The sequence below is a fragment of the Anopheles merus genome, chromosome 3L, assembly GCF_017562075.2.
Source record: "Anopheles merus strain MAF chromosome 3L, AmerM5.1, whole genome shotgun sequence".
NCBI classification, from domain to species: domain Eukaryota; kingdom Metazoa; phylum Arthropoda; class Insecta; order Diptera; family Culicidae; genus Anopheles; species Anopheles merus.
Window position 1 is genome coordinate 39,110,705 of NC_054085.1, and position 23,318 is coordinate 39,134,022.

At 52.1% G+C, this 23,318-nt stretch overlaps 1 protein-coding gene across 10 annotated transcripts in view; it reads right to left on the reverse strand.

Annotated features, from left to right (window-relative positions):
- Window positions 1-248: 248 nt before the first annotated feature.
- The window catches only part of LOC121600437 (low-density lipoprotein receptor-related protein 1), an 81,140-nt gene continuing 58,070 nt past the window's right edge, over window positions 249-23,318 (reverse strand). For 9 of the 10 annotated variants that reach the window (XM_041929025.1, XM_041929024.1, XM_041929021.1 and 6 more), the window contains 13 exons: window positions 16,545-16,658; window positions 15,906-16,436; window positions 14,640-15,822; window positions 14,350-14,562; window positions 13,219-14,280; window positions 11,112-13,139; window positions 10,838-11,045; window positions 5,099-10,758; window positions 3,551-5,019; window positions 2,639-3,481; window positions 2,035-2,566; window positions 1,848-1,968; window positions 249-1,774 (listed from right to left, as the gene is read on the reverse strand). In XM_041929025.1, coding sequence (XP_041784959.1) covers window positions 1,589-1,774; window positions 1,848-1,968; window positions 2,035-2,566; window positions 2,639-3,481; window positions 3,551-5,019; window positions 5,099-10,758; window positions 10,838-11,045; window positions 11,112-13,139; window positions 13,219-14,280; window positions 14,350-14,562; window positions 14,640-15,822; window positions 15,906-16,436; window positions 16,545-16,658 — 14,150 coding nt within the window. In that variant the 3' untranslated portion in view covers window positions 249-1,588. The remainder of the gene's footprint in view (window positions 1,775-1,847; window positions 1,969-2,034; window positions 2,567-2,638; window positions 3,482-3,550; window positions 5,020-5,098; window positions 10,759-10,837; window positions 11,046-11,111; window positions 13,140-13,218; window positions 14,281-14,349; window positions 14,563-14,639; window positions 15,823-15,905; window positions 16,437-16,544; window positions 16,659-23,318) is intronic. The other variant, XM_041929027.1, reaches the window with a different exon arrangement.

Consider the following 23,318-nt stretch of genomic DNA (forward strand, 5'->3'; position numbering starts at 1 on the left):
GTGGTGGGGGGCTGAAATCTTGCGTTGCCTTTGAAATGCCTCCCCACCTCACTACACACTCACATACTTTGTATTATTTTGCTATTTCGTGCGCGAGCGATCATGACGGACATGACGGACGCGCACCACATTGCGCAAACATGGCGCAAAGACAAATTGTTTACTCGCGTACTACTATCTAGGTTTGGTTTCCTCAGTGCGCTCGCTTTTAGATAACTTTTCATGACGCAGGTGACGAATGATGATTGTTCGCTTTAGCATGTTTGCATTTTGCTTTTATTAAGCTAGTATCAAAATGCATGCTTTATGTTTTGCTTTCGCTAAGGGCCCCCTCCCTCCCTCCCCCTTCGCTATTCGTAACAGCCGAGTAGTAACAAAACAATCTCTATAGCGGCCTTAGTACACTACACTACAATCCGGTTACACCTTCCGTCTCTCACCATGTGTTAATGCATTTTTGCGTGCTTAGTTACGTAAAAAGGAAGTAAAACAAACACAATACCACAACAGCCATTTTTAGTAAAAAAAAAAAAAATAATATAATCCTACTGATTTGTTCACGTTTTCCTCTCCTTTCTTCCTAGCGTATATGTATGCGACTGCGGCACCTTTTTATCTATTATCTAGCGCGCTGCCTCGTTTACTAAGCATGGTTGGGTGTGTGTAATCGTGTAAAGCGAGAGATACGATTAAACAAAAACAATTAACTGTACAAACACACTCTCTTCCGGCTTGCCCGTCTCCCCAGTATCGTTGTATTATTATTTGTCGGTCGATGCATATTATTGTGCAAACTAATTCACAACAACGGTTGCACATTTTTTCTTCTGCCTCTCCCTCTCTCTCTCTCTCTCTCTCTCTCTCTCTCTCTCTCTCTCTCTCTCTCTCTCTCTCTCTCTCTCTCTCTCTCTCTCTCTCTCTCTCTCTCTCTTTGTCTATGGCGTTGCACATCGCACTCAACATTCGGTTATTCGGTTGCACATTAGGTTCGTTTCAATTAGCTTAACTATGTCTATTATTGTTAGTGTCTTGAGTGTTTTTTTCATTCTGCTGCCTCAAGGATGGCGAATAATTCAAAATAAAGCTCTTCCGATGCCTCGTTTCTTACTTGCTGATGCTGATGATAAGCTGTTGAAAATAATAATAAAAAACTAAAATCAACTGTCTAGCTTGAAAGCGGGAAAAAGAGGAAGAGAGAGAGAGCACAAGTTTCTCTTCTATCAGGCTTATTGTAAACGTTTCTACCCTGCCCCTGTCTGTTTCGACACGTTTTCTTGCACCCTTGGGTGGTTGTCTTAGGAATTAAACTTAACCATGGAACGTTAAATACAAAATCATTTCATTAAAGCTCGTGGTGATGCGATTTTCGTTTGAGTTTTGTGGCTTCTGTTATAGCCGTTTCAGTTGACGTTGAGGAAAAACGGGTTACTAAAACAATTAGTACCCTCCCCCTGTCTCCCAGGGACTGGCGTTGCGCTTTAGTAGCTAGCGTGCTGCGGTGGCATTCCTGCCTGTGCGACGGTTTTCAACGACGGTGTGTGTCGTTTTAAAATCGTCGCTTCAGCAACTGCTACTATTTTGTTTTGCATCATAACAAATCGGCCGCGATCGTGTCCTCCTGGGGATGCTGCAGCAGACCCTTCTTCTCCTCCGGTGCCGTGGAGCTGGTGGTCAGCAGCGGATGTGCGCTGTTGCCCGCGATCGTTGACGAGTCGCTGTGCACGTTCACGCTGCCGGCATACATCTGTTCGTATACCGGATTGCCAAAGTGAACCTGTGCCAAAAAAAAAGGAAAGAGCAACCGTTGAATCGATCCGTTTCGGACCCGGAAATCAACCGATACCTACCTTGTCGTCCTCGTGCACGAATGCTGGCCCTTCGTCGGCATCGCCCAGGTACATTGGGTTCGTTATTTCCACATTGTCTGTCAGGCGCGCGTGCAGGAACGGCTGTCCGGTGCGTCTTCTTCTGTGGCGAAACGAAAATGGTATTAGCACGGCTGGAACCATTTGGTTGTCGATTCGGAAACGTTACCTTAGCCCGTAGATGGTACCGCCGAAGCCGGCCGCCACGATCAGTATGACAAACAGCGCGATCGCCAGCACTGACAGGGTGTAGCTCGAATCGTTCGATTCCATACGCTCGAGCTCGCTGAGCGAAACCACCTGCTGGCAGGGATAGGGAACGGGGTTGTCGTCGCAGATGCACTCGTTTATCGAGCTGCCCTCGATGCAGGTACCGCACTCGCCGACACAGCGCGGCGGTAGGTCGCATTTCTTGCCCGTCCATTCGCCGATGCACACGCACGACGGGATGTAGGTAACGTTGGACGAGAAGAAGCCGAGATCCAGCTGGCAGATGCCATTGTTCATGCAGAACCGGTTACAAGGGTTCAGGTACATGACGTAATTTTCGCAATGCTCGCCCGCGTACTGCATCGTGCAGTTGCAAATCGGTTTGCCGCGAACCTCCAAACAGTGGCCACCGTTGTTGCAGCTGTAGGAACCGCACGAACTGGACGGTGGATGTGCGGAAGGTTCCGTAGTCGGTCGTATGGTAGAACAGTCTAAAAAAGAGAGTTATACAAAATTTTGTTTTGAAAAAACCACAACCTTCTCGATAGCAGCGCAACACTTACAGCTTGGACGTGTTCCTTCCGGCAATTCGCACAGATCGTGCTCACAGTACGGGCCTTCGTATCCCTGCCGGCACTTGCAGTATGGCCGCTCGCCCGGCACACAGTCTCCGCCGTTCCGGCACAGATCTGCACACTGGCGCAGCTGGCATCGCTCGCCGTACGTATTTTCCGGGCAGCTGCACTTTGCCGCACCCCGCTCGATCGTACACTCGCCCCCGTTCTCGCAGAACTCCGTGCACACGTTCTTTTCGCAGTTCCGGCCCACGTACCCTTCCGCGCACAGGCACTGGCTGCGGTCCGTGGTCGTCTTGCGGCACACGCCGCCATTTTCGCACCGCAAATTCGAACAGTGCTCGCACTGCTCTCCCGTGTAGCCGACCGGGCAGCTGCAGCTAAGCGACCCTCCGTCGCGCTGCACGATCGTGCAGTTGCCCCCATTGTGGCAGTAGCGTTGGCATTTGTTCGTCGAGATGTCGCACCGCTTGCCCGTCCACTGCGGCAGACACGTGCACTGCGGCTCGCCGTTAACGAGCTCGCAGAAGCCCTTGTTCTTGCAGTAGCCGGAGCAGATGTAATGGTCGCAGTACTTGCCATCGAAGCTGGCCGAGCACTTGCACTTCTGCTGGCCGTCCGTGTCGATGAAACAGGTCCCGTTGTTGCAGTGCAGCTTGCATTCTGGCGCTTGGGCCGGCAGTTCAAGACACTCCTTCACTTCGCCCCGCTCGTCGAACACTATTCGAGGCCGGGCGTCCGGACAGACGCAGGCTCGCTTCAGCCGACTTACCGTAGAAAGCAAGCAAACGGTCGAATTGTGGCACGGCGATATAATGCATGGATTAGGAACTGAAAGTAGAAAAGTGGAAATGAATATTGGCGATCGCGTAAATAATTTTGCGACTCTTTCTCTCTTACCACTACGATCGTGTTTCAATGGATGAATAAAGTGCACGTCCGACGAACGATACCCGGCCAAACCACCGGCACCGCGGGCCTCCTCGTTCATGTACGTTCCATTGTCCCGGCCGTACTTGTTCAGCTTCAGAATGTTCTGGTTGTACAGTATCACGTACACGCTGTCCTCGAACACATCGAGCAGCTTCGGTTTGGAGTAATCGTGCAGCTCGGCGATCACGTGTCGATCGCCGCCGGTCAGCAGCAGGCACGTTTCGATGGTCGACTTCCTGTAATCGGCCCAGTACAACCGTTTCGTGGTCGTATCGATGGCCAACCCGGACGCCCACTCAACGTTCGTGTGCACCAGCTTCTGCTTGCCCCGTCCGTCCATTCCCGAGCTGATGATCGTTTCCATGATCGACCACACCATCATTCCGCTCACCGGATCGACGACCAGATCGATCGGATGCTTGCCGGTGGCGGTCAGCGTCGTGTGGTTGGTGCCGTTGAAGCTCATCACGAAAATGTTGCTGCGCTTTTTGTTGATCATATACAGCCGCTCGGTCAGCCAGTCGCACGCGATCGCGATCGGATGGATTTCATCGTCCTTCAGCACCACCGACGAGTGTTTGCCGTCGAGCGTCTTAATCCGATCGTAGGACGGAGGGGCCGGTGCGGGCCCCAGACCCCGGCGAACGATCTTTCGCTTATCGACCGGTGGCGAGCGTGAGTAATCGCCCCCATCCTTGACCGTCGTGTCCATCAGTATCTTGTTGATGCTAGTGTCGTAGCTGTCGATCCAGAAGAGCGTGATGTTGTGGCGCGTGATGGCAAAATCGAACCGATCGATCTTGAGCGAGGACGTCTGCAGGTACCCCATAACCGGTGTGTCCGCGTAGAGGCTGCGGAAATCCGACTCCGACGCAACGAGCAGTATGCCCTGCTCGTCCACCGCAACGCAGGTCGCATTGCGGCCGGGGCCACCCTTCACGTAGCCCTCCGCACAGCGACAGGTGTAGTGTCCCTTCTTCTCAATACAGAGCTGACTGCACGCCCCGAACCCGCAGCCCGTCTTGATGCAGCCGATCTCGTCCGACTCGTCCAAGCAGTGGGGCGTTTGGTCGCAGCGCAGTGCAATGTCGATGCACTTTGAGTCGCTGTTGCAGCGGAATGAGTTCGGTGGACACTTGTGGCAGAGGGCACTCTTTTCGTCGCTATTGTCGCCACAGTCGTCCTTGTTGTCGCACATCAAGCTCTTCCGTATGCAGTTACGGTTAGCACAGCGGAAGGCCCGTTTGTTGCAGCCGTGTTCCTTGCAGTATTCGCCCATTTCGTCCGAATTGTCCAGACAGTCGTCGATGCCGTCGCAAACCCAGCTGCTCAGGATGCACTTGCCGTTGTTGCACCGATACTCGCCCTCCTGGCATTCGCAGTCCTCCTCGTCCGACTCGTCGATACAGTCGTTATCACCGTCGCATTTGAATTTGCTGCAAGTAAAATGAACGAGCGTGGGACAGGTTAAAAAGCATTGAATTGATTGTACAAACCGTCCCAACCGTTACTTACTTGCTGATACAGGCCGGATGGCTTTTGCACTTGAACTGCTCCTCGCTGCACGTCACGTTGCAGTTCTCCTCGTCACTGTGGTCGGCACAGTTGAACTCGTTGTCGCAGCGCCGAATGCCGCGTATGCAGTGACCGTCGCGGCACCGGAACTCCGACTCGGAACAGTTGCGCAGCTCGCAGTTCAGCTCGTCCGAGTTATCGCCGCAATCGTTCTCGAAATCGCACCGCCACCGTCCCGGGATGCACTTGGAATTGTTGCACCGGAAGCTCGTCGGTTCGCACGTGATCGCTTCCGGCTTTTGGCAGTTCTCCGTTTCATCCTCCCCGTTCGCACAGTCCTTCTCGTCGTCGCACAGCCACGACTGGGGAATGCAGCGGCCCTCGCTGCAGCGGAACTCGTGCTCGGGACAGGTGGTGGCCGGGCCACAGACCTGCTCGTCCGACCCGTCGTGACAGTCCGGCACGTTGTCGCACACCCACGTGCGGTCGATGCACCGGCCACCATTGGCGCACCGGAACTGGGTGGCGGTACAGTTCTTCGGCTCACAGTTCTGCTCGTCCTCACCGTTCGGGCAGTTGACCTCTTCGTCACAGCGCCGGGCACCCTCGATACAGAAGCCGCTCGTGTTTTTCGCCGCCGACGGGCCACACTTAAAGTGCGAGCTGAAGCACTCGAACCGATCGCAGTCGCGCTCGTCCGACAGATCGCCGCACTGGTCGACACCGTCACAGATTTGGCTCGGATTGATGCATCGCTTGTTGAGGCACTGGAACTGCCCGGCTTCGCAGGTGAACGTGGGACAGTTCGGCGGTTCGTCGCTACCGTCGCCGCAGTCGTCCTGCTTGTCGCAGCGCCAGTAGAACGGAATGCACTTGAACGTGGTGCGGCACTGGAAGTGTGCGGCCGAGCAGTTGGCAGCACAACTTTTGCCGTCCGCCGTCAGGATGAAGTTGTCCGGGCAGAGGCACCGATAGCCGGGCGGGTCGGGCGACAACACGCACAATGTCTGGCAGCCGGCCGTATCGCACGGGTTCACCTCGGGCTGCAGCTGGCGGTAGTAATGGAAGACGCGAATGTCCATCGGCCGATGGATGGTGTTGATGAGCGTGCCGCACCCGTCGCCACGGAACTTGTGGCAGTACTCGATCGATTTCGAGTCCAGATCCGACCAGTAGATGCGATCCTCCCACACGGCAATGGCAAACACGTGGTGCAGGTTCAGCGTCGGCTGGCGCGCACGCGACAGGAGGATGCGCACGTTCTGCCCATCCAGATCGCTGACGGCGATGTAGTCCTCCCGTGCGTCACCCCAAAACAGCTGGTTCGTTTCGAAGCTGATCGTGAGTGCGTTCGGCCAGCCGAGCTGCTCCTTGATCAGGATCGTCTGGTTGCTTCCATCCATACCAGCCCGTCCAATGTGCGGCTGATCGCCCCAGTCCGTCCAGTACATGTACCGCCGGTACGGATCCAGCGCAATCGCGCGCGGTTTCTGCAGCTCCTTATTGATCAGCACCCGCCGGTAGCGTCCGTCCAGCTTGGACACCTCGATCGTATCGAGACCCTTATCGCACCAGTACAAATTGCGTCCCACCCAGTCGACCGCCAAGCCTTCCGGGTTTTTCAGATTCGTTCGATGGATCACCTCGACGGGGCGATTTTCCTCCCCCGATTCGCACATGCGCTTAACGGTCGTGACGGTGCGCGTCACGTCCGACCAGTAGTAACACTCGTCCTTCCAGTCAAAGTCGAGCGTGATGGCGTTGGTCAGATTGTGGGCCAATATCGTCATACCGCCGCTCAGATCCACCTCACGCAGGTAGTAGCGGTTCGAGAAGATGAGTTTCGGTGGTAGGATGTGGTCGCCTTCGGCACGGCACGTATCGTTGTCACGCAGCACAAACCCGTCCAGACACGTGCAGTGGTACGATCCGTGCGTGTTGACGCACGTTTGGGTGCAGGGGCGCGGCTGCTGCTCCGTACACTCGTCCACATCCACGCACAGATGCTTGTCGTTCACGTTCACCCGGAAACCCTTCCGGCAGACGCACTCATACCCTACCGGACGATCTTCGCACTCGTGCGTGCACAGATCCGGGATCATCTCACACTCATTGACCTGGCACGACTTCTCGTCACTCCAATCGCCACAGTCGTTCGCACCGTCGCACAGCATGTTGCTCGTGATGCAGGCGCCGCTCTCACACCGGAACAGATCCGGCCCGGCGCAGATCAGCGTCGTATTGCGGCACAACCGTATGTCCTCGTCCGACCCGTCCGCACAGTCATCGTTCACGTTGCAGGTGAGATTGCGCTCGATGCATCGGCCATTGTTGCAGCGGAAATGATCCGGCTCCACGCACAGATGGTCGTCCACACCGGCTCCCTCCTCTTCGTCGTACCCATCGTCGCCCTCCTTGCAGTACAGCGGCTCGTCCGAACCATCTACACAGTCCTGCTCACCATCGCACACGTGCAGCAGACTGATGCACTCTCCGTTCTTGCACGTGAACGACGTCTTGTCGCACTCGTTCACCATCATCTCGTCACAGCCCATCTCATCGTCCTGCGTGGCGCCGCAATCGACCTCACCGTCGCAGACCCACTTCTGCGGGATGCACCGGTTCGTGGTCGGACACTGGAATTCCGTCTCCGGACAGTCGCGCCTCGAGCAGTGATCGCCCTCGTCCGACCCATCGGCACAGTCCGGATGGCCGTCACACTGCCAGCTGTTTGAGATACACTCGGACGTGTTGGTGCACTTGAACTGGTTCGGTTTGCAGTGCTTGACACATGCCAGCTCGTCCGAGCTCAGACCGCCGCCGGTCGCATCGGTACAGTCGTCCTCGTCGTCGCAGCGCCAGGACTGCGGTATGCAGCGCCCGTTTGCGCACAAAAACTTATCCTCCGGACAGGTCGGGATGGCCGTGGGACAGTCCTGCTCGTCCGAGTTGTCCCAACAATCGTTCTCGCCGTCGCAACGCCACGTCGGCATATAGCAGCCGGTCGTGTTGACGCAGTTGACGAACCCTTCCGTGCAGTTGCGCATCACCGGGCAGCCGATCTCGTCCGACACGTCCTTACAGTCGGGCTCGTAGTCACAGCGCATCGACTTCACGATGCACTGGCCGTCCGCACAGCGGAAGTGCGTTGCGTTGTTGCAGCTGCATCCTACCTCGTCGCTTCCATCGCCGCAGTTCTGTATGTGGTTGCACTGCTGGTTCTTCGGAATGCAGCGCGCATTGTTGCAGCGGAAAAAGCCGTCCGGACAGGGCCGGTGAGCACAAAACGTCGCCAGCTCATCCGACCCATCCAAACAGTTCTTGACACCATCGCACGTCAGATGAAACGGTATGCAGTTGCCATTGGTGCAGGTGAACTCGGACGACGAGCAGTTGCTCACCGACTTCGGAATGCACCGCTGTCCATCGGCCGCCAACACACCCTGCGTGCAGTGACATTCCACCTTGCCAGCTGCATCGATTAGGCACACATCTTCGCAGAACCCGTTCATCACCTGGCACGGATCGGCCGAGCATTCCTTGTCGATTTGCTGCACCGCCACAATTCCCATCGGTTGGGCGATATCGCGGCGCAGCAGCACAATGTCGCTGCCGGAGTATTTGTTCGCTCGTATGACCGCGTGCACGGTTAGATCCGTCCAGAAGAGTAAATCCCCGAACACGGCCAGCGCAAACGGATGCTTGGGCGTGGAGTGGGCCAGCACCACCCGGTGCTTTCCGTCGTAATCGGTACGCTCGACCTTGTCCAGCAGTGCGTCGGCCCAGTAAAGCTTGCGCGCTTGGTAGTCGAGCGTCAGCGCGTTCGGCATTTGGATGTCGCTCGTGATGATGCTTTCCAGCCCATAGCCGGACGGGTAGGCACGCTGTATGGAGGCAGCGTGCTGGTTCCAGTTGGTCCAGTACACCATCGCCAGGCATGGCTCGACGGCAATCCCGCGCGGTTTGTCCGTCGCCCGTAGCTTTATCACATCCTGCACCAGCTCCGCATTGGCAGCTGGATCCGTGAGGGATGCGTTGTTCAGATCAAGCGATCGTATGGCAGCCTCGTTGTTCGACGTCCAAAACAGCACACGGGTAAGCACGTTAAATGCCAACCCTTCCACGGTTAGCTGCTTCGTCACGATGCGGCGATGGTTCGTGCCATTGAAAAACACGCAATTGATCGTGCTGTGATCGATGTCGGAGTAGAAAATGAGCTGCTGCTCGTAGTCGTAGCTCAATGCTATGGTGTTCTTCAAGTAGGAAGCATTCTTGATCTCCGGAATGGGCCCGTTAATGTTGTTCGCGTCCGTCATGTGTATACTTTCGATGGCCGATTGGCGGGAAAAGATTAAAAAGTTTTCATACGGCTCACACGTCTTCAAATCGGCGGAGGAGATTTTACCATGCGAGCAGGCACAAATGGGATGCGTACCGTTGAACAGGCACAGCTCTTGGCAGCCTCCGTTCGACACGCCGCACGCGTTCGTTTTACTTTGCTTGCGGCTGGAGAAAACCTTGATGTCTTTCAGCGACGACACTTCTAACGCTTCCACGACACTGCGGTAGTTGAAGATGTTGCTCAAGCCCGCCTCGTAGATGTTGCCGCGCGAATCTGCCCAGTAGATGCTGTCACCGAACAGGTCGAGCGATTTCGGATTGTGCGAGGTACCGTTCAGCAGCAAGCGTTTCAAGTTACCATCGTAGTCCACCTTCCAGATCGTGTCGGTGCTGGTTTCGCACCAATACACTACCTGATTATCGAGATCCAGTGCAAGATCGCTTATGGCGGAGGAGCGATTCACTAGGATAAAGTTACCCGAACCGTCCAAACCCATGCGACCGATCGTACCGCGAGTTACGTAGAACAGATACCCCTGAATCGGATCGATTGCCAGCAGCTGCGGACTTTCCACGTCAGAGGCGACCACGTACCGTAGCGTTCCGTTCAGGCGAGCCACCTCAATCAGGTTGCGCTTCTGATCGGTCCAGTAAATGTTCTCCGCTACCCAATCGATCGCAATTCCCCCCAGCCAGTCGAGTGTGCTGCCATCGACCACCTGCTCGAAATTGCTAATAATTACCTCCCTTGCGCTACCGTCACGCTTGATGCGCGTGATTGATCCGCGGTCGGTATCGGCAATGTACACGTAATCATGCGCCACATCAAAGTCAATGCTGGTTGCTAGCGAAATTTGCTGCAGCGGACCAAGGGAGTCACGATTGCGCAAGGAGCCGGTGCTTTCGTCCGACGAGGATAGCGCAATACCCTTCAGCTGATGGCCCACGGAGTACACCAAAATGTCATCCAATCCTATGCATCGCCACGCATTGCGTGGATCGCTCCTGTACCCAATCGCACAGCGACACACGTGGCTTTGCGCGGACACGGGAATGCACAAATGTTCGCAACCGGTTCCGGCCGATTTGTCGTTTCGCTTCTGGCACGAGTTGGTGCCACTCTGCGCCCCGGGATGGTACATGCGGATTGCGTTCAGGCCGCTTGTGTTGTTCCGCACGGAGACAGGATTTTGGCATAGATTTTTGTTACACCGCATAATGCGACCATCGTGGTTATCGTCGTAATAGATCGAATCGCGGTAAATCGTGATCGTGCTAATCGGATGGTTATCTTCGTGCGGCGCAAGCACTTGAATGATCTGTTGGCGATAAAATAGAAAAGACAGAGGTGAAATTGGTTTGGGTTAGTTCAAAATGAGCGTTTCAGCGTACACTTACCTTGCCACTTCCGATATCGTAGTAGTTGATTTCGCCCGCATTTGATGAAATGTAGTACAACCGATTGGTTTCGAAATCTAACGCCAAGCTATCGATCGGGTGGAAAGTTGAATTGCTGATCAGCTGTCGCTCGGAACCATCCATTCGGCTGGCATAAAGCTCGTAAAGTTTCGGCACTTCGCTCATCGTTGCAAAGTACATCATGCCTCTAGAATAGAAAACCCCCCCATTTGTTCAGCCAATTGTGCTACCATTGTTAATATACTCTTCTTACCTTGTCGGATAGACAACGAGACTGTTCACCACGGACAAACCGTCTGCAATTTCCGTCACAAATTCGCCATTCAGATTGCTCACCATGATGCGGCTGTGCGTTTCATTGCCGGTGGAAAAGTAGAGCAGCTTTGAGATCCAATCCACTGCAAAGCCGAGCGAGTTGGAAATATCCGTATCGAGAATGGTTTCGATCGGGCCCGTCGCCAATCCGGATGATTTAATTTCGTTCAACTGTATGTCGTTCCAATACAACCTCGCCGCACTGATATCGTAGTCCAGTACGGCCGGCTGCACAACCTGCGTCTGGTGGCTAATAGTCGGAATCGTGTAGTGGGCGGGTTGTTGCAGATCGACGCCCCGAATTTCAGTCAGCACCACAAACAGCAAAATCTCCTCGTTCGGCACACACTGCCTTCGGTCCTCGTGCAGGCGCATAACGTGCGGACAGGCGCACTCGTGACGCGATCCAACGCTAAGCAGGCACAGATGAGAGCAGCCTCCATTGTTATCGGCGCAGGGATTCGGCTGCGTGTTGGGCTGTCGGCTGGAGTGCAGAATTTGAATTCCAAACGGTTGGCTTTGCGTTTTCTGTATCACATTTACGTCCGTGCCGTTCCATTTGTTCGCCCGGATGACGGAGTACGTTCGCCAGTCCGTCCAGTACACGTAGTTGTCGAACACGGTAATACTGAATGGGTGGGCCAGCACACCCTGATCCTTGATCACCAGATGGTGATCCTGGCCGTCGTATGTAATGGTGTGGATTGAATCCGACCGTGCGTCAATCCAGTACACTCGCCTTGGAATGTAGTCCAGCGCGATTCCATTCGGCCAACCTCCGTCCGAACCGACGTACTTGATTACCGTGCGATTCTCGCCGGCCATTGTGCAGCGTTCCAGCCGGGGCGAACCCTCCTCCCAGTCCGTCCAGAAGAGGACACCTTCCATGGGATCAAGAGCGATCGCACGGGGGTTTACCATGTCCCCGGCGACAAGCGTTCTTCGGAAGCTTCCATTAGTTTTGGCCACCTCGATCTGATCGAGATTGGAATCGATCCAGTAGATGTTCATTCCAATCCAATCGACCGCAAGTCCTTCGGCCGTCGACAGGCCAGATTGAACTACCGCTTCGACATTGCTCAAAGTGTCGTTCCTCAGTGTGCCGCGATAGATCTTGTCATCCATCACGTCCGACCAGAAGATCTGGACGGATTCGTTGCGGTAAAGAAAGTCTAAAGCAATCGTGTTGCGCAACGACGTGTAGAAGCTTCTCACTCCAAGTGTGTTCAGATCGACGCCGAGAATCTCCTGCCGATTGCTAAATATAACGTACGGTGAATCACCGTTGTTGCTGCGGCATGTAAACTTGTCGTACATCAGCGTGTAGCCTTCGACGCACCCACAGCGATAGTGCGTCCCTGCTTTCGTGCAAATCTGTGAGCAAGTGCCCCAATTATCACAGGCATGATCGTGACCACAGTCACGCCCATTCGGTTGCAGAAATAGATGAGCCGGGCAGGAGCATATCAGACCCTCCGGAGCATTATGGCACGCGTGCGAACAGTCGTTGGGAGCATCGCACAGTTTCTCTGCACAGCGAAAGCCTTCGTCCGTGCCATCGGGACAGTCTGTGCGACCGTTGCACAGTTGTGTCACTTTTATGCACTGGTTTGTGATCCTGCACAGCCGATCAGGATGATGGCAGACCATCGTTTCGTTGAACGGTGCAAACTCCATGCGTTGGCATACACGGTTATAGTTTTCTTCGCACTGCTTGTCCAAACCGCACACTATTCTAAGATCCTGCCGGCAAAGATCCTTCAGCTCTGGTTCCGAGCGAACCGGAACGCTGGATTGGGTGGTTCCGTTCGATCCAGCCTTATGCAACTTGTCACACTCGTGGAATGCATTTAAACAGTTGAGTTTCGGGTCACACATTAGCGAACGATCGATGCAACCATGCGGACTGCAGAAAAACTCATTTACACCACAGTCCACATCGCACTGTGATTCGTCGGATTTGTCACTAAAGTGAGGTAAAGAGAGAAAGCAGTGGAACATGTGAAAGGACATATGCTCTTGGATCAAAACGTCCGCCAACTTACCCACAGTTGTCAACTCCATCGCACAGAAACTCAAACGGCACACAGGCACTGTTCTTACACTCAAACTCTGGACATTTGTGGCAGTGCTCTGGCTCGTCCGAGCTGTCATTCGGCCCACAGTCGAGATGTCGATCGCAGACCCACGTGTTCGGTATGCATCGATGGCTGACCTCACACTGAAAGAAGTGCTCGCTGCACGTTTTGTTCGGGCAGTTGATGTAATCTTCATCACTCTCGTCAATACAGTCCACCGAACCGTCGCAAACGTGTGACCGGCTAATGCATCGCTGCTCGTCGCACTTAAAGTTGCGCTCCAGATCACAGTTGGGATCGCAGGGCCCGTCCGGTGTGGTTTCCTCATCACTGCCATCCTCGCAGTCGCGATCACCGTCACAGGTGTACTTAATCTCGATGCAGTCAATCTTGTTGCGGCACAAGAAATGTGTGCTATTGTTACAGGATGCCAGCGAGTGCTGCAAATCGAACGGCACACAAGCGACAGGCTTTCCTTCGCTGGACAGCGACAGCACCTGCCCATCTTCACACTTGCAGCTGGCAACGGCTACCGGAGTATTTAGACAGATTCCCGGACAATCGATCTCGCATGCATTTCGTCCATTCCCACCGTACTGGGTGAGATTGTCGAAAATCTTTAGCCCCAGCACCTGAGGTTTCTCTATCGTAATTGTTTCCAGCAAATGGGGATCGCTTAAGTTTAGCTTTTCGATGTGTCCCTTTACATTGTCGGCGAAGTAAAGCAACTGACGGTGGACGGCTAGAGCGACGGGGAATTGATTCTGTGATCGTCCGTCGAAGAGCAGCACTCGGTTGCTTCCGTCTAGGTTGATGCTTTCGATGAAACTAAGCCGTGCGTCGCACCAGTATAACCGCTTCTGTATCATGTCTATCGAAAGCCCCGTTGGCCATTCGATTGGACGTTCCTTGCTGCTCACCAGCAGTTCTGGCTGAGTTCCATTCATCCAGGCACGATCGATACGTCCACTGGGAACTGACCACGACGACCAGTACATCCAGCCTTGCTTTGGATCCACCACAATAGACCTTTGAAACAAGAAGAGGAGAATATTAACGATTTATAGTGAATTTTGATTTGCATGACCAATAACTTACTTGGGTGCATAAAGCCGCCGCAGAACGGTGTAGCGCATTCGCTTTGGGCCTAGCTTGATGACCGAGATGTGGTTTCTGTCCGAATCGGTCCAAAAGATGTTGTTTCCCAACCAGTCATAGGAAATGCCGTCACACGACCCAGGACTTTCCAGCAGCAGCTCTCGCTGCGTACCGTCCAGCTTCTGTGCCTCGATGCGAAACGATGGCTTGTCTCTAGAAGGAGGCGTGGCGTAAGAAAAGCATACATTTTATTAATTTGCCATTCATGCTACACCGATGCCGTTACGTACATAACGCCATGAGAGAAGAAGATGAGCTGATCTTCCAGGTGGTAGTCGAAGGTGATGTGGGGGCCCAGATCTGTGATCGGAACGATCGCTTCCTGCGACTTGATGTCAACGGCAAACCCTCGGATCATGGCCGGATTCGATTTGGCGTACAGTAGAAACGTTGGCCGTTTGATCAGCACACATTGCGACTTTGTCTTTAACCGGTAGCCCGGCGAACACATGCACTGTGCAATCGCTACACCGATCTTCTTCCACACCGGTATGCACAGTTGATCACAGCCACCGTTCTGGATGCGGCACGGATGTGCCACTTCCGGTTGCTTTTGGCGATGGAACACGTGCAAATGCACGGCATGTGGTGCGTTCGGGACGATCACTCTTGCCTCTCCCGTAGTACCGTTCAGCGCGACAATGCTACCATTCTGCCAGGACGCGAGATAGATCGTTCGCTCGAACACATCGAGCGCGTACAGCATCTGGAAGTTGAACAGGAACTGGGTGCTTCGTTTGGGAAACCAACGGCCACTGCCATCGTAGTTCACGCGCTGCACCGTATCGAGATGCGTGTCCACCCAGTACACGTGTTGCATCACCAGATCGAGGGCGATGTCAAGCGGGGTGATGATTTTGTTGAGCACGATCGAGGTTCGGTTCGTACCGTCGAGCAGCGACCGTTCGATGCTCACGTCGCCGCTGCCCCACTTGGAAAAGAACAGAAACCCTTTGGTGGGATCGAGAGCCATCCGGCGTGGCCGCAGCACCTCCGATAAGGCCTCCACGATGATCGCACAGTGTACCATCTGGGGCGAACAGACGAAGATAATTTCACGCTGCTGGTCCAGATAGTACCAATTGCCCGACACCCAGTCGAGCCGAATGTCGACGATGTCCTCGAGATTGGGAAACAGATCCGGGCGCGGCATAACCCAGCTGTGTGAGGTGTTGTCTACGCTGTAGCACTCCAGCAGCGATTTACCGTCGATACGGGCTAGACAAAACGTGCGATTTCGATGCACCATTTCCATCGCCCGGATGCGTGGGTTCGGTTGCTTGAGATATTCCTCCTCAACGGTTTCATTTGTGGGAAAGTTTCCAGCCAGCACACTGGTTCTGTTGCTAATGGACACTTTTTTTACCTTGTTGAAAGTGGTGAAGAACAGGGAAGCTGGCTCGTCCTTGGGCACTGTTGGGTGGTTGGATGTTTATCTAGGTAATTCATCGCTCTACATACATGATCGACTGAGAAAACACATTGTCTATACTTACAGTTGACAGCGGTGCACGTGTTGCCCTGCCTCACATACCCGGTAGTACAGCTGCACTGGTACGCTCCTGGTTGATTTTTACACATCTGATCGCACAGTCCCTCGATCTGGCACTCGTCGAAGTCTTCGCAAACGCTCCCATTCGGCTGACTATCCTTGGCACAGAAACATCTCGCTCCCTCGGACGTCAGCCGACAGTCGTAGGAACACTTGAGCGCATCGCACGCACTCGTCGGTGCGCTGGCCGTTGCCGTGTCGTTGCTGGAACAGTTCAGCTCGTCGTTGCTGCAATCCCACGCCCCATCACAAAACCGATCAATCTCCAGACACTTGCCATCGCTGCAAAGGGCCTGCGTCGGGAGACACTTTGTGTGCGCCCGGCACAGCTGGGGATCCTCGTCCGACACGTCCACCATGTCGTACTTCTCGACCAGCCCACAGTCGACGTCACCGTCGCACTTCCAATCGTGCGGGATGCACCGATTGGACACCGTGCAGTGAAACATACCTTCGTTGCACGCATGTGCCTTATCTGCGTGTTGTGCATGCGTGTGCGAGGAAAGATGAGAAACGTTTGTGGTTGGCCATTTGATCGCAGGCTGGTATTACAGGATATGGTACGTAAGCAAGCGCTACTTACCACAACCGACTTCATCCGAGCCGTCCGAACAGTCGGCGGAAGTATCACAACGCCAGAGGGCCGGTATACATTTGCCATCCATCACGCACGTGAATTGCGACTGCGCACAGGTGACTGGAAACAGGGCAAATAGATAAAACGAAAATGAAGATAAAAGATAATTGCCTTTGAATGACATCCTATTGTCATATTTGGTTCTTTCCATCACTAGAGAATGGATTTATGATACGGTTTTTTCCCTCTCTGTGTGATTGTAAAGACAATGTGATCGCCCCGTTCGTCTCAGATGGTAAACTAGCGCGTTCCAATTGTGGTGGCCTAATCGAGTATATGCATGTCTGATGAGTGTGAGTGATCGTGCTGGAAGGGCGCAAACGAGCCACCAGGCGCATCCATCGCTCTTGCGAAAAGACAAAAAAGCCACCTTGCCATGACACAATAGAACGGAGTTGTACGTTCAAAGATTGTTTAGCGTACACGCACCACCGTACTATTTTGGCAATGGTTCAAAAAAGCAATCAATCAATAGGCACCGTTGCTACCCTGGCGGAACAATTACACATTAAGCGCTCTATTCAACGTGATTCAATTTGCAAGCTCGTCTTCCACACTCTTTTTCAACTCGATGGAATGTCACCGGTCATTTGAAGCCTGTGTGTGTGTGTGCTTCCACGATGAAGCATGCATGAATCGGTTCGCCCACTGCACGGCCGAATTAAGCTGGAGGGCTTACTAATAAAAAACCGCCCTCAAGCGCGACTGATTGAATCAATCCCAATTGCATATCACAGCTTTATTTGCAATTTATATTTGATTCACTTTGATTGACGTTCGACCACTACCACGCGCCATTTCAGATCGAAACGCCATCCATTATCTCATCGCCCGCAGCCCACAGGTTCTGCGATACGTCGGTCGTCCTCAGGAAAACGGCCACAAGTCCACTGTTGTGCCACCATCCCGAAACACTACATTGTGTATCGTGTCATCCTTCTCCCTCCGTGATTGGACTTTTTGTGTGCCGGCAGACCACCCTCCCCCCCCCCCCCCGCCATTAAAAGTGGACCAGTTTATTTTATTTCATTTCTTCGCCTCTTCAACCATCCGTTAACGATCTCTGGCCACTTTACGTGCCCTCTCTCTCTCTGTCTCTTCTCGTCTGCTCTGCCTCACTCAATAGGGGGGAAAATCCAAATTGATGACGCGGTTCGGGCTGTGTTTGAAGTACTAATTGTTTTGCATTTTTGAACTCATTTCTCCATGCGTCCACTCTTGTGGCGCGCGAGTGTCTGTTAGTTTAGCTACTCTGTGTTTTTTTTATTCCTTTTTTGCCTGGAGCACTTTTATTTGAGTACGTTTAATTCATTTTCGTGCGAGAGTGCCTCCATACTATCGCGCTTTATTTGTGCTACATATATTTCCCATTTAGTGTACCGCCATCATCTCGTGCACGGCACGGAACTGTGATGGTTGCACTGTTTTGGGGCCGTTTGTTTTTTGCTGCTTGCTGCATGGCGGTCCATGTGTGTCTGTTGCTGACAGTGATTTATTTCTCTTTGGGTAGAGGTCGATTATGCACAAGTGGAGGGAAGTTTTAAGCGGGAGTATGAGTGTAGAAAAAATCAGGAAGCATAATTTGACTCCGAAATGTTGTTGATTCTTATGACAAAACCCGTGACGCTTCAGAAATCTGTATAAATCAAGCATGTTTTGAGTTTAAATAATGGAACGAACCATTATCGTCAGAATAAAGCGCAATTACCCATATGTAAATCAATAATGCTAATGCAATCACCACAGATCCTGCCCATGCTGGCTGGGGCAGTGTTAAGTGGTGGCACTTTTCTGAGCAATTCACCACCACAGTAATTTTGTGTGCTTTGGGCTTCATCTATGATTAATAGTAGACGACTACTTCGGAGCAGCATCGTTCTGAATCGGATATGATACCGAAGCTGTTTCTGCGTCTGCTGTTGATAGGTGTATTACGGAACGGAAGGTTTTGTGAGCCAAGAAAACCAGAGCCTACGCTAACCCAGATGTTTATAGCCGGAAGAACACCGCACGAACGGGGGAAAGGTTCACAAGCTTCCTTAATTTCCTTAAGATCACACAACGTCTTCTTAGCAGCACCGTGGACGACGTTGTTCCCGAGACACAGGTCAATACTCCTCCCGGGCTATCGTCGTGTCGGGCATGTTTGCACAGTGGTATGTTGTTGTGCGTGTATCGAGCAATTACAGTGGCACACTGGCAAACGCTCCAGTCCATGGCGCTCTAAACAGACCGCGGCTGTATGTGTATGTGTGTGTGTACAAAACAATTAGTAAACGACCACGGCGGCACCGATGGACACAATCGGTACCGTCCATCTCCTGTGCTTCAGTGTTCACCGTGTTCACCTATTGTTTACACAGCAAATTACTACCACTAGGGGCGGGCGTTGACGCCAAGCTGGAGATACACTGGGAAGTAGTTTATCCACGCAATTTATCCTCCCGGAGTGGAAATGATTCTTTCGCTGTGTGTCTCCCCGAGCGCGCAAGCAAATGCTCGTGGCAATTATTTTGCGGGTCAAGTATCATCATTCGCAGCCGCTCGCTCGTAACAGGCTCGTTAAGGTTAAGTTACGGCAGGAAGATGAAGATGTTTGCAACAGCTCATTAGAACTACGCGCTAAGTTGCTTCATAATTAGTGCGATAGTTCGATTATTAAGACATTTAAATTTGCATCCACTCGAACCGAATGCACTTGAGGAGTTTTAGATCAGCCCACAATGTTGCGAACATTTCATTGCTTTCCATCGTAATGAGCAAGTTGGCAGACCGTATTGAATACAAAGTGCGTGCAAACAGCTGCTAGAATCGTACTATTATTGCTTCTATTTTGCGTAGCCGTACCGTTTGATTGGAACGACCGAGCCGCACAGCGCCGTGAATACTGTTGGGAGATCGTAATGATGAGCATGGCATCGCATCTTAAACGTCCGAAACGTCTAAATGACATTTGAAAACACCAGAAGCCTCGGGAGCAGGAGCGACCACGAGACAGACGGGACGAATTAGACAGTCTGAGCACGTCGACACCGCCTCGTCGGAAGGACGACGACAACGACAACGACGACGGGACACACTTTGAAGGAGCATGAGCAACGAAACGTGCCGCTATAAAATGATCCGCTATCCTAAAGCTTAATCTACAGGGCCGGCGGCCGGGCACCCATTCCCCTAAAACGACAAATCAATACCAAATAAATGTCCTCGATTGACCTTTTCTATTGAATTTTTCTCCTTTATTTCTGACAAACGGTGACGACCCTTTTGGATTTGTGCAGTTTGGTTGGACTGCCGTTACCGTTGGGGAAACCAATCAAATGCCTTGCCCCTGTTGAGCAGTGATTGTACATTAACATGTACACGATCTTTTCGAAAGCTTACAGCGGCCACAATCAGTTTCACCCTAAAATGCATGTTGCTCGCAGCAGTGTGGAGTGGAAATTTGACACCACGCTTAGCACAAACACACCCCGGACGGTGGTGCAGTTGCAACAGACAGAATGTTTTCCGTTTTGCCTCGTTCCTCGAATTTACACAATCACATAGCACAGGTCCGTCCATCTTCCATTAGTCCACATGTAAATACACCACCGCTGACCGCTGACAGCCACCGCCGCCACCGTCGCTGTAAGGTTTCTTCGAAGAAAAGAGTTCCCGGGTTTTGCTCATAACCGCATTATGGCGACCACAATTGTTTAAACAGGAGCGCACACACACGTTGACCCCGTTTATGAGATTTGTGGGTTGTTTCGAGAACGGAGTCCCTTTCCATCACTGGACATAGATTAGTATGTGCTGCTGCTATATGGTGGAATTTAGGAACAAAGAACTCGTCGTCATCGGGCATTCTCTTTGACCGAATATGGTTCACTTTTTTACAAACCAAACGTGCAAATTTACAACGCAGCAAATATGTGCGCTCAAACAAACCATCACCATAAACTGTAACACCCACGGGGAGGTCATAAAATGGTGAACAAATTTGCATCCAATTACTTTTATGAAAGTCGACACTCCTGTACTGACCAGGTCAACTTTTGTTTCTCCATTTTGATCTCGCTGTAGTGTAAGTATGTAGAGTTAGTGTGTTAAATTAAGGAGTGCAGGAGATTGGTTTTATGTTTCGCTCATGACCGGAGCGCTGATTCCGGCACAACTGTTCTCATTGTTTCTGCCACACATACACACACAGCGTATCACTCCACTTGTGAGCGAATGTGTAACTTTCACAAAAAAACCCTCTTTACACTGCTGTGCTGCAGGGCCACAACATCAGCTGCTTTTAATGTAGCCTCAAATTAAAATTTAATGTTCTCGTTCCTCTGAAAGGTTGCAAATGTATGGTAATGGATGGTAGGTAGACAGCCAGCAATTGCCACTACACCGAGGGCAGCGATAACACAGGGTCGGATAGGATTTTCGGCTTTTGCCTCATCTTGTCCGTCACGTGCATGCACGCACTACTTCCTTGCTTCCTGGCAAGATATTCCTCAGTACGCGAAAGCTTTTGTAGCGTAGTGCGAGGACCGGAAGCAATTTTTATCTCGTCCCTTTGCCTGCCACCAAGCGGTTTAACGTAAGGGATTTTGCCCCCAAAAAGGTAGCAGCAAATCCCTGGACCATTTACACCATACCAGGATTATGATGATTGCAACATCAGCATCGAAGAGCATAAAAAAAGGGACACCACCATCGTCTTTATTATTCCAGTCGGTCGGCGGTGCCGATCCGGTTTTGATATCCAGGGACGTGGGTTTTCGGAGTAATGCTTCTGTACGGAGTGGAGTTACATTATGCGTGGTGGAATTACACGCACTTAGGCTGCTGGGAAATGATCGCTTTCCAATATTTATCACTCAACCGCACCCTTCCCGGGAGGCATTGATTGGGAATACATAGGGAAAGAGGCAGATAGAGAGAAAGGGGGAAAAGAGAAGTTAATTCCCCATTTATTATTCAACGGATCGATTAAATCAAATCAAAACCAATGCACATCCGACAAACGGTAACATTGACACATGGATAGACCATGGGGATACTTCTCTGCACACTCCGCTGAGCGGGCCAACTTCACCAAAGTCTCCTGTTTTTCTCTCTTTCTCTCTCTGCCTTTCTCTCTTTCTTCGTGACGACTGCAGCGGAAGCAATGATAGATAAGCGCTTAAGCCAACGAGGTGTAAACTGTACAGGAACGATACACAGCCGAGAAGCGCACGACTCATGCGGATATCCGGCAGCGGAACGGCGTCCTGATAGCCCAAATCGCATGTAGGCTCACCGTGCTGCGACAGGCATGAAGCTCTGAACGAAAGCAATCCATTATTAATTGAAGCATTGGCTAGTGGCCAGTACGGTGCTTTGCTTTACCAAACCCTAGAGGCACGCTATGTAGCCGGGTGGTGAAGAGTCGTCCTGCTTTTGATACTATTTTCGCACAACAAAAGCTGTCCGTACATCGGTTGTTGAAGGTACGAGCTTTTTTTTGTCCATTCCGGCATTTATTTATTCAGCTCGCACAGACACACACACGCACGCACACAAACGGTCGCAGTTTGCGACAGTTCGTTGAAAATGGGATTAGGCCGGAAACAGGGAGACGATTTAATGCTTTAACCGGCGATAGATAACGTTCAGCGGGCAGCAAAAACACGCCGATCCCAGTCACGCTTGATGGCGATTGCATGTCACGACCACGAGTGGAAGAGGACAAGCACAGGGAAACGGCGTTTGAAAAATTCAAAATAAACATTATTCATTCGCATTTGAAGCGTATCATTCGATTGAAGCGAATAATTAATTATCAATCGGTCGCTCAGTCGTAATCGATATCAGCAAGGGAGCCAACCGGGATGAGAGCGATGTGCAGTCTATAATTCATTGCAAATGCTCACGTTTACTTCGATGCTTGCTAGGTCCCATCTGGCCGGAAAGCGCGGATAACAATTTATTTCATTTTCCTCGACTGATAAATTCCGCCTTCGAACGCAATAATTCAAGACCTGTAGCTCCAAATCGCATAAATTTGTGTATGAATAAAGCCCGTCGCTGGAAGTCTACCCTGTCCTGCATTAGCATTAATAAATGAGATAGAGAGAGGGAGAGCGAAAACAAAAACTAATCAGCCTGGAAAACCGGCAACTAGGGCCGGTGTCCCTGTGCAACACGGCACCACTGCAAACAGTGCACGGGGGAACACACAACTGGTTTGCATAAATTAGTGCTGCTACTACCACTGCAAACCGCAAATCGCAAGCCGCTGTTTGACTAATGCGCCCGATCGTTCATCATTTTCGCTCCGCGAGCTCCGAAGGCGTCCAAAACAGTCCATAATCACGACCGATAATGAATGCTTTCGCTTCAAGTTTTGTCGCTGTTTGCGTTGGTTCTGTTTGCTCAGGTTAATGTAGCTACACGTTCGTCCAGCATCCCGCACATCCCTGGATTAAGTAAACAGTTGCTATTAAAGATAGTGGCCGATGCAGTTGCATTCTGTCCACGGTGCACGTGGCAGTGTGGGTGTGTGTGTGCGCGGGCTTAAGCATATTTGCGGATAATTTACTAGCCCATTTTATTGATCCTACGGATCGTTTACTACATTCTCCTCACTTGCCCACGATGGCTTCTTCTGCTCCAACCGGCACAAAAAGCAAGAAGCAAGTACGCAGCGTACAGATGCAGCACACCATCGGCTGGTTGAAATAAAGACCGGTCCCGTCG